The sequence below is a fragment of the Tamandua tetradactyla genome, chromosome 2 (assembly GCF_023851605.1).
Source record: "Tamandua tetradactyla isolate mTamTet1 chromosome 2, mTamTet1.pri, whole genome shotgun sequence".
NCBI lineage: Eukaryota > Metazoa > Chordata > Mammalia > Pilosa > Myrmecophagidae > Tamandua > Tamandua tetradactyla.
Genome location: NC_135328.1, coordinates 61,717,756 through 61,731,151, shown reverse-complemented (window position 1 = coordinate 61,731,151; position 13,396 = coordinate 61,717,756). Strand labels below are relative to the sequence as shown.

General features: G+C 37.2%; 1 protein-coding gene across 3 annotated transcripts in view; it reads left to right on the top strand.

Moving 5' to 3' along the window:
- UBAP1 (ubiquitin associated protein 1) overlaps positions 1 to 13,396 on the top strand; it is a 172,761-nt gene that overhangs the window by 150,877 nt on the left and 8,488 nt on the right. For all 3 annotated transcript variants that reach the window (XM_077147918.1, XM_077147917.1, XM_077147916.1), the window contains 2 exons: positions 2,215 to 2,339; positions 12,079 to 13,005. In XM_077147918.1, the coding sequence (XP_077004033.1) occupies positions 2,215 to 2,339; positions 12,079 to 13,005 (1,052 nt within the window). The remainder of the gene's footprint in view (positions 1 to 2,214; positions 2,340 to 12,078; positions 13,006 to 13,396) is intronic.

Genomic DNA, 13,396 nt, shown 5'->3' with positions numbered 1-13,396 from the left:
TATTATAATTCATAATATTATTATTCATTATTAAATGTAATATTGAGTATATATAAATGTAATACTGAGTAATACTGAGGATTATAATGTTGTAATCCTTTGTTCTCCTGGCGAGCTGTGATGGCATCAGGCACATTTTTGTGACTTTGGCCAGAATTTTAGAAATGTTCTTAGATCTTGCTTGAACAGTTGCTAAAATATTTTCATGACTAGAAAATGGTATTTTAGGTAAAATCTTGAATTTTAATGAATATTAATTGAATATGAATTGGGCTGGGGCGAGACTCAAATATTAAAGAAATAGAAGACTATGTCTTATTTATTTGTTGTTCATTCATCAAATCTCATCTACTAGACATTGTTCTGGGCTTGAGGGATATAGACTTATCCCCTGTTTAGGGCTGCTCAGAGTTTCGCGAGGGGTGGATAAGGAAGCCAACAATTAACAATACAGAGTGGTAAATCCTGTGGTGGTGATATGAATGAGATTGAGAAAGGAGATGTTCTTTGGCTCATTTTTGAAGGACTAGAAATAATAAAGGAAAAATAAGGGGGTAGGGATGTGGTAGGCATTGCCAGTGGAGAAAGGAGCACTTATAAAAGTGTTGACCACACTTGTAAAATTTCCTAAGGTGTTAATAATTATGGTTATGCCCCAGGAAAATTATTAAATTGAACATAATTGTGGACTTATTTTGCTGGCTCAATGATAGATAGTTAAAATATTTTAGTTTTAGCTAGAAGTTAGTAGAAAGGAGGGGTACTTTTCCCCAAGGGTGGGAGCAGAGGCCTTCCTGATAGAAGGTTTCTGTGTATTAGAGCATGCATACCGCAGGAAATAAGAAATGGTGGCAAGATTACAAATATACCCTGACTTTGACAAATCTTGAGTTCTACAGACTTCTTTGAATGGAGAGGAGTCATCTTCACAGATGAGATGTAGTTGTCTTATTCCGTGTCCGTGGACACTCAGGAAAATATAGTTGTATGAGACCCAGGCGTAAACCTTATTTCACTAGCTGTTGTTATACAAAAAGCACAATTTATTTTATCAGCTATGTTTCATTGTCTATAAGGTTCTACGTTAGTCTTAGACCTCATCCAGAAAGGTAGCCATGATCTGGTTTCGAGTGTATAGCTGTGAAGAGTCATATGTAAGAGGTATTTCATTTAATCCAACCCTATACATAGATGATAGATATCTGGGTCTTTCTATAATGTTCAGTTAATATAGGCAAAGAAACTTTAGGAGGTTAAACTGGTTCAATTGTGTATGACCTGTGTCTCCTGATAATCCTGTTTAAATTCCCATAATTTTGTTTGGTTTTCCTTATTTTGTGAGCACTGTACTTTTTAAATATTTCCACATATCCTCCAGAATTTAGTGGTCTTTGTAAAATCTAGGGTAATTCTTTGCATTAATAGGAAATTCCTAATCAAGGAGGTTCTTTTTATGGAAAGTCTGTCATCATTTCAGCAGCATTTATTACATGCCTAAAATGAGCTAGTCAGTGCTGTAGGTTTTGAGAGTACATCATTGAATAAAATGAACTTAAATACTTGCCTTCAAGGAGCTTACATAAAGAGCTTACTAAGGCCAGCAATAAATATAATAAAAGTAAATTACATAAATGTTAGAAGATAATAAGTGCTATGGACAAAAACAGGTAGTAACATGGGGGTACTGGTGTGAGGATGGAGTAGAAATTTTAAACAGGATGATCAGGGTAAACCTTACTGAGAAGGTGACATTTGAGCAAAGACTGTAAAAAAGTCATGAATATCTAAGGGAAGAACATTCCAGGTAGAGCGAGCTGCCAGTGTAGAACTTTTGGTGTAGGAGTATACCTGGCATATTTGAGGGACAGAGAAGAGAAATCATCCTGACTGAGTGCACTGAGCCAGGAGGTAAGTACTCTACTAGATGATGAGGTCAGAGAGGTAATTGGCCATAGGGAGGCTTTTTAAGCCACTCTGGGTTCTTTGGCTTTTAAACTAAGTGAAATTGAAGATAAACTCTAAGATGAAGTAGGCTGAAGTAAGATTTCCTTCTCAAGATCAGAGGTCACAAGAAGGTAAGCAGTCAGAGGAGGAAGCTTGGTAACTTCTAGTCTTAGCATAGCATAAATTCATTTGTATTTACTATTCCTAAGATTATTACAAAACTAATAATAAAAATTTTGCTGATATTTTCTACTTTATTTTTTATTGTAGGAACTTTCAGTTACCTTGATGATGTCCCATTTAAGATAGGAGACAAATTCAAAACACCAGCTAAAGTTGGTCTACCTATTGGCTTCTCCTTGCCTGATTGTTTGCAGGTTGTCAGAGAAGTACAGGTAAGTGGTGATTTTTAGTTAAAATTTAGTGTATTTGAAAACTTATAAGAATTTGGTGAATAGTGAAACAGAAAAAAACATTCTTATTCTTATATCTCTTATTTATATTTCTTTTTTTTATGGACCAAATAAACATTTTTTGCTTTAGTCTCACACATAAGTTAAAGTTATAAAATATGAATTACCATCTATTTTCAACTCCCTGCAATATTGCATTTGTATTTCTTTTTTTTTTTTTTTATTAATTAAAAAAAGAATTAACAAAACAATTAGAAATCATTCCAATCTACATGTACAATCAGTAATTCTTAATAACATCACATAGTTGCATATTCATCATTTCTTAGTACATTTGCATCGATTTAGAAAAAGAAATAAAAAGACAACAGAATAAGAATTAAAACAATAATAGAAAGAAAAAAAAAACAAAAACAAAAAACCTATACCTCACATGCAGCTTCATTCAGTGTTTTAACATAATTGCATTACAATTGGGAAGTATTGTGCTGTCCATTTCTGAGTTTTTATATCCAGTCCCGTTGTACAGTCTGTATCCCTTCATCTCCAATTATCTCTTCTCTTTTTTTTTTTTTTTAATTAACGGAAAAAAAGAAATTAACCCAACATTTAGAGATCATACCATTCTACACATGCAATCATTAATTCTTAACATCATCACATAGATGCATGATCATCATTTCTTAGTACATTTGCATTGGTTTAGAAGAACTAGCAACATAACCGAAAAAGATATAGAATGTTAATATAGAGAAAAAAATAAAAGTAATAATAGTAAAATCAAAACAAAACAAAACAAAACAAAACAAAACAAAAACCTATAGCTCAGATGCAGCTTCATTCAGTGTTTTAACATGATTACTTTACAATTAGGTATTATTGTGCTGTCCATTTTTGAGTTTTTGTATCTAGTCCTGTTGCACAGTCTGTATCCCTTCAGCTTCAATTACCCATTGTCTTACCCTGTTTCTAACTCCTGCTGAACTCTGTTACCAATGACATATTTCAAGTTTATTCTCGAATGACCGTTCACATCAGTGGGACCATACAGTATTTGTCCTTTAGTTTTTGGCTGGATTCACTCAGCATAATATTCTCTAGGTCCATCCATGTTATTACATGGTTCATAAGTTTATCTTGTCTTAAAGCTGCATAATATTCCATCGTATGTATATACCACAGTTTGTTTAGCCACTCTTCTGTTGATGGAGATTTTGGCTGTTTCCATCTCTTTGCAATTGTAAATAATGCTGCTATAAACATTGGTGTGCAAATGTCCGTTTGTGTCTTTGCCCTTAAGTCCTTTGAGTAGATACCAAGCAATGGTATTGCTGGGTCGTATGGCAATTCTATATTCAGCTTTTTGAGGAACCGCCAAACTGCCTTCCACAGTGGTTGCACCCTTTGACATTCCCACCAACAGTGGATAAGTGTGCCTCTTTCTCCGCATCCTCTCCAGCACTTGTCATTTTCTGTTTTGTTGATAATGGCCATTCTGGTGGGTGTGAGATGATATCTCATTGTGGTTTTGATTTCCATTTCTCTAATGGCCAGGGACATTGAGCATCTCTTCATGTGCCTTTTGGCCATTTGTATTTCCTCTTCTGAGAAGTGTCTGTTCAAGTCTTTTGCCCATTTTGTAATTGGATTGGCTGGCTTTTTGTTGTTGAGTTGAACAATCTCTTTATAAATTCTGGATACTAGACTTTTATCTGATATGTCGTTTCCATTGTGTAGGCTGTCTTTTTACTTTCTTGATGAAGTTCTTTGATGCGCAAAAGTGTTTAATTTTGAGGAGTTCCCATTTCTTTCTTTCTTTCTTCAGTGCTCTTGCTTTGGGTGTAAGGTCTATAAAACTGCCTCCAATTTTAAGATTTATAAGATATTTCCCTACATTTTCCTCTAACTGTTTTATCGTCTTAGACCTAATGTTTAGGTCTTTGATCCATTTTGAGTTAACTTTTATATAGGGTGTGAGATATGGGTCCTCTTTCATTGGTTTGCATATGGATATCCAGTTCTCTAGGCACCATTTATTGAAGAGACTGTTCTGTCCCAGGTGAGTTGGTTTGACTGCCTTATCAAAGATCAAATGTCCATAGATGAGAGGGTCTATATCTGAATACTCTATTCGATTCCATTGGTCAATATATCTATCTTTATGCCAGTACCATGCTGTTTTGACCACTGTAACTTCATAATATGCCTTAAAGTCAGGTAGCGTGAGACCTCCAGCTTCATTTTTTTCCCTCAGGATACTTTTAGCAATTTGGGGCACCCTGCCCTTCCAGATAAATTTGGTTATTGGTTTTTCTATTTCTGAAGAGTAAGTTGTTGGGATTTTGATTGGTATTGCATTGAATCTGTAAATCAATTTAGGTAGAATTGACATCTTAACTATATTTAGTCTTCCAATCCATGAACACAGTATGCTGTTCCATCTGTTTAGGTCTTCTGTGATTTCTTTTAACAATTTCTTGTAGTTTTCTTTGTATAGGTCTTTTGTCTCTTTAGTTAAATTTATTCCTAAATATTTTATTCTTTTGGTTGCAAATGTAAATGGAATTCATTTCTTGATTTCCCCTTCAGATTGTTCATTACTAGTGTATAGAAACACTACAGATTTTTCAGTGTTGATCTTGTAACCTGCCACTTTGCTGTACTCGTTTATTAGCTTTAGTAGTTTTGCTGTGGATTTTTCAGGGTTTTCAACGTATGGTATCAGTATCATATCATCTGCAAACAGTGAGAGTTTTACTTCTTCCTTTCCAATTTTTATACCTTGTATTTGTTTTTCTTGTCTAATTGCTCTGGCTAGAACTTCCAACACAGTGTTGAATAACAGTGGTAATAGTGGATATCCTTGTCTTGTTCCTGATCTTAGGGGGAAAGTTGTCAGTTTTTCCCCATTGAGGATGATGTTAGCTGTGTTTTTTCCTATACTCCCTTTATCATCTTGAGGAAGTTCCTTTCTGTTCCTAACCTTTGAAGTGTTTTCAACAGGAAAGGATGTTGAATCTTGTCAAATGCCTTCTTTGCATCAATCGAGATGATCATATGGCTTTTCTGCTTTGATTTGTTGATGTGGTGTATTATATTAATTGATTTCCTTATGTTGAACTATCTGTGCATACCTGGGATGAATCCTACTTGGTCTTGGTGTATAATTCTTTTAATGTGCTGCTGGATTCTATTTGCAAGAATTTTGTCGAGGCTCTTTGCATCTATATTCATTAGATAGATTGATCTGTAGTTTTCTTTTTTTGTAATATCTTTGTCTGGCTTTGGTATGAGGGTGATGTTGGCTTCGTAGAATTGAGTTAGGTAGCCTTCCCTCCTCTTCATTTTTTTTGATGCATTTGAGCTGGATTGGTACTAATTATTTCTTGAATGTTTGGTAAAATTCACACATGAAACCGTCTGGCCCTGGACTTTTCCTTTTGGAGAGCTTCTTAATGACTAATTCAGTTTCTTTACGTGTGATTGATTTGTTGAGGTCGTCTGTTTCTTCTTGAATCAATGTTGCTTGTTCATGCCTTTCTAGGAAGTTGTCCATTTCATCTACATTATTGAGTTATTAGCATAAAGTTGTTCATAAATCCTCTCATTATCTCCTTTACTTCTGTGAGGTCACTGGTTATGTCTTCTCTTCCATTTCTGATTTTATTTATTTGCATCCTCTCTTCTTTTTGTCAACCTTGCTAAGGGTCCATCAATCTAATTGATTTTCTCATAGAACAAACTTCTGGTTTTGTTGATTTTCTCGATTGTTTTTATTTTCATTTATTTCTGCTCTAATCTTCGTTATTTCTTCCTTTTGCTTCCTTTGGGGTTAGTTTGATGTTCTTTCTCTAGTTATTCCACAGTGGATTCCTTGATTTTTGCTCTTTCTTCTTTTTTAATATAGGCATTTAGGTTAATAAATTTCCCTCTTAGCACTGCCATTGCTGCCTCCCATAAATTTTTATATGTTTTCATTTTCGTTTGCGTCAAGATATTTACTGTTTTCTCTTGTAATTTCTTCCTTGATCCACTGGTTGTTTAAGAGTGTGTTATTGAGCCTCCATAAAATTGTGAATTTTCTGGGCCCCTGCTTATTATTGATTTCCAACTTCATTCCTTTATGAGCTGAGAAAGCTTTTTGTATGCATTCAATCTTTTTAAATTTATTGAGACTTGTTTTGTGACCCAGCATATGGTCTCTCCTTGAGAATGATACATGAGCACTTGAGAAAAAGGTATATCCTGATGTTGTGATGTGTAATGTTCTATAAAGGTCTAAGTCTCGTTCTTTTATTGTATTATTCAAATTCTGTGTTTCTTTCTTGATCCTCTGTCTAGATGTTCTGTCCATTGATGAGCGCAGGGAATTGCTGTCTCCAGCTGTTATGGTAGATGTGTCTATTTCTCTTTTCAGTGTTTGCCTCATGTGTTTTGGAGCACTCTGTCTCAGTGCATAAATATTTATGATTGTTATGTCTTCTTGTTCAACTGTTCCTTTTATTAATACATAGTGTCCTTTGTCTCTTTTAATTATTTAACATTTGAAGTCTAATTTGTTGGATATTAATATAGCTACTCCTGCTCTTTTCTAATTGTTGTTTGCATGAAATATCGTTTCCCAACCTTTCACTTTCTTTTTTTTTTTTACTTTTTAAATTTTATTTTATTTTTATTAATTTTTAAAAAAAATATCAAAAACAACACAAAACAGATGCAAACATTCGTAATTTTTTATCTTTCCATTCTACATATATAATCAGTAATTCACAACATATTCATCATCATCATGATCATTTCTTGGAACATTGCATCTATTCAGAAAAAGAAATAAAAAGAAAACAAAAAAATTCATACATACCATACCCCTCACCTCTCCCCCTCACCGATCACCAGCACTTCACTGTAAATTTATTTTAACATTTGTTACCCCTATTATTCATCTTTTTTCCGTATGTTTTACTCATCTGTTGATAAGGTAGATAAAAGGAGCATCAGACACAAAGTTTTCACAATCACACATTGTGAAAGCTATATCATTATAAAATCATCTTCAAGAAACATGGCAACTGGAACACAGCTCCACATTTTCAGGCAGTTCCCTCCAGCCTCTCCATTACATCTTGAATAACAAGGTGATATCTACTTAATGCGTAAGAATAACTTCCAGCATAACCTCTCGACTCTGTTTGAAATCTCTCAACCATTGACACTTTGTCTCATTTCCCTCTTCCCCCTTTTGGTCGAGAAGGTTTTCTTAATCCCTTGATGCTAAATCTCAGCTCATTCTAGGGTTTTTCTCAATCCCTTGATGTTGAATCTCAGCTCATTCTAGGATTTCTGTCCCACATTGCCAGGGAGGTCCACAACCCTGGGAGTCATGTCCCACATAGGCAGGCAGGTGTGGTGAGTTTGCTTGTTGTGTTGGTTGGAGAGAGAGGCCACATCTGAACAACAAAAGAGGTTCTCTTGGGGGTGGCTTTTTAAATTTTATTTTATGTATTTATTTATTTAATTTAAAAAATTTAACAACAAACGAAAAAAATACTTTTAACATATGATCATTCCGTTCTACATATATAATTAGTAATTCACAGTATCATCACATAGCTGCCTATTCATCATCATGATCATTTCTTAGAACATTTGCTCAATTCAGAAAAAGAAATAAAAAGACAACAGAAAAAGAAAACAAAAACAGAAGAAAAAGAGATTATACATACCATACCCCTTACCTCTTCCTTTTATTGGTCACTAGCATTACAAACTAAATTTATTTTAACATTTGTTCCCCCTATTACTTGTTTTTATTCCATATGTTCTACCCATCTGTTGACAAGGTAGATAAAAGGAGCATCAGACACATGGTTTTCACAATCACACAGCCACATTGTGAAAGCTATATCATTATTCAGTCATCATCAAGAAACATGTCTACTGGAACACAGCTCTACACTTTCAGGCAGTTCCCTCCACCTCTCCATCACATATTGGATAACAAGGTGATATCTACTTAATACGTAAAAATAACCTCCAGGATAACCTCTCGACTCTGTTTGGAATCTCTCAGCCATTGACAGTTTGTCTCATCACTTTTCCCCCTTTTGGTCGAGAAAGTTTTCTCAGTCCCTTGATGCTGAGTCTCAGATCATTCTAGGATTTCTGTCCCACGTTGCCAGGAAGGTTCACACCTCTGGGAGTCATGTCCCACATAGACAGGGGGAGGGTTCACCTCCATGGTTTTTGATGAGAGATCAGAACTTAGTCTTATTGAGCTTCCCTTGTATGTGATGGATTGCTTTTCTCTTGCTGTTTTCAGAATTCTGTCTTTGTATTTGGCATCTGACAGTCAGATTAGTATGTGTCTTCAAGAAAGTCTGTCAGGATTTATTCTATTTGGAGTACCTTGCATTTCTTGGATATGTATATTTATGTCTTTCATAAGAGTTAGGAGGTTTTTGGCCATTATTTCCTCAGATATTCTTTCTGCCTCTTACCTTCTGTTCTCCTTTGGGTACTCCCATGATATATATGTTTGTACTCTTTATGCTGTCATTCAATTCCTTGAGACCCTGATCAGATTTTTCCATTCTTTTTTCTAGTTGTTATTTTGTTTGTTTGATTTCAGATGTCCTGTCTTCCACCCCGCTGATCCTTTCTTCTGCCTGTTCAAATCTGTTGTTGTATGCCTCTAGCATATTTTTAATCTTGCCTTGTTCTAGTTTGCAACCGGTCCGAATGCACTGTATCAGAAATGGAACAGCTTTTAAAAGGGGGGATTTTTCAAGTTGCACATTTACAGTTCTCAGGGCATGAAAATGTCCAAGTTAAAGCAAGGCTATAGAAATGTCCAATCTAAGGCATTCAGGGAAAGATGCCTTGTTTCAAGAAGGCCAGTGACATTCATAGTTTCTCTCTCAGCTGTAAAGGGCACACAGCCAGATCTGCTAGCTTTCCCTTCACTAGTTTCCCCAGGGCTTTATCCATTCTCTTGGCTCTAGTGGCTCTAAAGCTTTATCCAAAATGGTTCCCTCTTAAAGGGCTCCAATATGCAACCTCACCTTTAATGGGTAGAGACACACCTCTATGGCAACCATCTAATCAAAAGTTATCACCCACAACTGGGTGGGCCACATCTCCATGGAAACAGAATGGCCCTGCCCAGCAATACTGAATGAGGATTAAAGGACATGGCTTTTCTGGGGGACACAACATATTCAAACCAGCACACACCTATTGTGCCATTCGTTCCTGTAAGTTCTGTTATTTTTCTTTGCATGCTCTCAAATTCTTTATGCTCACATATTGTCCTCTTAATATCCTTTCTCTAGCCACGTCTTCCTTCATCTCCTTGATTTAAGAGATTTGTTTGAAGATCTTTAATTGTTCCAAATTCTGTATCTCCTCCTAATTTTTAATGTCTTCCTTTGGGCCATAACTTCCTGTTTGTTAACCTGGCTATAATTTTTTGCTGATATCTGGGCATCTGATTATCTTGCTGAGATTATTCTGAGGGACGGTTTCTCTCTCTTGACTAGAATTTTATTGTTGATTGAGTTTGTTTTAAGGCTCTTCTGTAATACTTGGTTCCTCAGTATTTCTCAGCCAAAACAAGGCCAGGGATCTATGCAGGGTGTGCAGACCATTTCCAAAGGACCCTGGGAAGAGGGTCACAGGGTCAGGAAAGATGCCAGAAAGTGTTTTCTTCAGCTCTCCAAGTGTTCGCTTTTCTGGCCTGCCCAAAAGATGGCACTCTTCAGTAACCTATTCTCCGTGACCCTAAAAAGGCAGGGTATTTATAGCCTTCTTCCAGTTCCACGCGTCACAGGTCAAAGCAGTGGTGCTGCAGCACCTGCCCTGGGTGAGTTAAAGCAGCTGGACCCAGCAATCTGAATTTGCTAGACAGTACCTTGATCAGTACTGGGCTGTGTTCCCCTCTATTCTTGGTGAGGGGGACTTCCTAGTCCACAGCAGGCTGCTAGGCAGGGACCAGGATGACCCAAAGCTGCTTGCCTCAAAGTTGGTTACTCATAGTTTTTCACCATAATTTCTCAGTTTCTTCATTTTGCTCTTCCTTGGATGCTATGCAGTTCTCTCCTGGTTTCTGTAGTCCCCAAACACTTGTTTCAGACAGTTTCTGCCTGTTTACTATGTGTGTTTGAAAGAGTAGTGAGCCCTGCACTTCCCTATTCTGTTGTCTTTCCAGGAGTCTGTGTCTGATTATCAGCTTTTAACATTTTTTTTTGTTACATGGACAGGCACCGGGAAATGAACCCGGGTCTCCGGCATGGCAGGCAAGAACTCTGCCACTGAGCCACCATTGCCCCAGCTTTTAAAATTGTTATAAATAATGTATCTGTGATGCTTACTGTGTTTATTGGTACTTCACTGATGTTCAGTTCTGTTCTTTATTATTGTACTCTCATACCACATTCTTATATAGGTCTATTTTTTTCCTGTCTGTTTTCCCTATGTTCCATTTGATCTGTATCACCGCGATCATTAGAAAACAAAAGCTCAGTGAAGGTTTTTTTAAAGGGAAGGAAGTTTTCAGTTGTTCTTGGGAATAAAACCTCAAGAGTTTTTACAGGCAGTGGAAATTTGGGTCCAGCTTCAGTTTTTGGTGGAAAAAACTAGTTGTAAATTGGATGTCCTCCATAGTTAGAAATAGCTCAGCCTTTGCCCAATATTGTATTTTCATTCGTGTTAAAAAGACAGCACACTGATCTCTCATGTGTTTTTTTGGGGGACATAGTAGCAGGCTTAGGGATTTTAATTAACTTTTTGACATGTGCATTTCTCAGTTTCTCTTGGGTTGTTTGAAGCTGAAAAGCATGGGATGCCTATGCCCAGAGAAATTTGATTATGTGTCTTCTCTAAAATGCTTGTCTCAGCATAATATTGCTTTATCTCTTCTTTCCCCCTCCCTTTTCTTTTTTTTTAATTAATGTATCTGAAATCTTGACTATGTATATACTGTTTAGCTTTGGTGCTTAAGAGTGAGTGCCAAAGGTTTTGTTTTCTTGTGTGCTAGGTGAATTTTTCTTCATAATATAGATATGTATCTTTTTTATGTATGCAATAAAACTTTTGTAAATTGAGCTATACGTGGTTCTTAAGTGTTAGCTACAGCCGTCACTGTTGAATGCATGATCTATTTAAGGCATTGTGTGAGATAATAGAGAATCAGAGAGGGTCTGTAGCCCACTTCCTGCACGAAAGAGGTGTGTGATCTGGTTGGGAAAGTGTTTAGAGAAACATTTGTGCTCCCCATCAAATTATTGATGGAGATGTATTCTTTAAAAATTCAGAGGAAGGAATGTACCAACCATGAAGAAAGCTTTATAGGGATACTGAGCTAGCTGTACCCAAGACTGATGGCACATTCTGGGAGGAGATATGCTTGAGGGGAGAGAAGGAAAAGAAGCAAGGATGATTTGGCCTGGTATGTAAAACTGGAAGTAGTGGGAGATCTTACTGGTTAATTTTTGGAAGTGATTTGGGAACATAGTTTGATTAAATAGTACGAGAGAATTGGTAGCCTTAGTCTTCTTGAGCGGGGATCATCCCACATGCCTTAAATGCTGCCTTGGGCAGTTTTCCCCTTATATAGAGTGGGTGAGGTAGAAGTGAAGGGAAGGATGATGTGAAGGGGAAGGTGAATGTGAAGGTGTTTGAGAAAACTGGTTTCATACCTCCTTTCTCTGCTGTGTCTTTGCAGTATGACTTCTCTTTGGAAAAGAAGACCATTGAGTGGGCTGAAGATATTAAGAAAATCCAAGAAGCCCAGCAGGAAGCTGAGTGCAAAGCTGAGGAAGGAGAAGCTAAAGTGAATTCTAAGAGTGGTCCAGAGGGTGATAGCAAAATTAGCTACTCCAAGACTCCCAGTGCATCCACAATGCCACCACCCATCAATCCTATCCTTGCCAGCTTACAGCACAACAGCATCCTCACCCCAACTCGGGTTAGCAGCAGTGCTGCGAAACAGAAAGTTCTCAGTCCACCCCACACAAAGGCAGATTTCAATCCTGCTGACTTTGAGTGTGAAGAGGACCCATTTGATAATCTGGAGTTAAAAACTATTGATGAGAAGGAAGAGCTGAGAAACATTTTGGTAGGAACCACTGGACCCATTATGGCTCAGATTTTGGACAATAACTTGCCCAGAGGTGGCTCTGGGTCTGTGTTACAGGATGAGGAAGTCCTGGCATCCTTGGAGCGGGCAACTCTAGATTTCAAGCCTCTTCACAAACCCAATGGCTTTATAACCTTACCACAGTTGGGCACCTGTGAAAAGATGTCACTGTCTTCCAAAGTGTCCCTCCCTCCCATCCCTGCAGTAAGCAATATCAAATCTCTGTCCTTCCCCAAACTTGATTCTGATGACAGTAATCAGAAGACAGCCAAGCTGGTGAGCACTTTCCATAGCACATCCTGCCTCCGCAATGGCACATTCCGGAATTCCCTAAAGCCTTCCACCCAGAGCAATGCCAGTGAGCTCAATGGGAATCATACTCTTGGACTTTCAGCTTTGAACTTGGACAGTGGTACAGAAGTGCCAGCTCTGTCCCCCTCCTCTCAGCTGCCCTCCCTCTCCATCTTGTCTGTGTGTACAGAAGAAGCATCACCTCCAAATACAGGTCCCATGGTAAGCCTTTTAAATCTTACTCCACTCTACCCCCAAATTAAACCTCCAAAGAATTCTAAATTCTGCCTAGTAGCTGCCACCTCACATTCTTTTCAAGGTTTAGGGCAAGATGGGGCATGCTAAATCAACCTTGTTTATATAAAGTCTATTCCTGATCCTCCCTGCACCTTTTTTTTCTTTTCCTTCCCAAAGATGATGTATGTCATGTGAATGGTATTTTGCTGGGCTATTTACATGGTTCTTTTCTGTACTGCCTTCTCTCATGTGATTATTTTTTAAATGACTTTCTTTGTACTGTACTTTTTCCTGTTACCTTCATTTTAAAAAAATATATTTTTATTAAATCTTAACAGACACAGTCCATACGTGGTGTACAATCAGTGTCTCAACA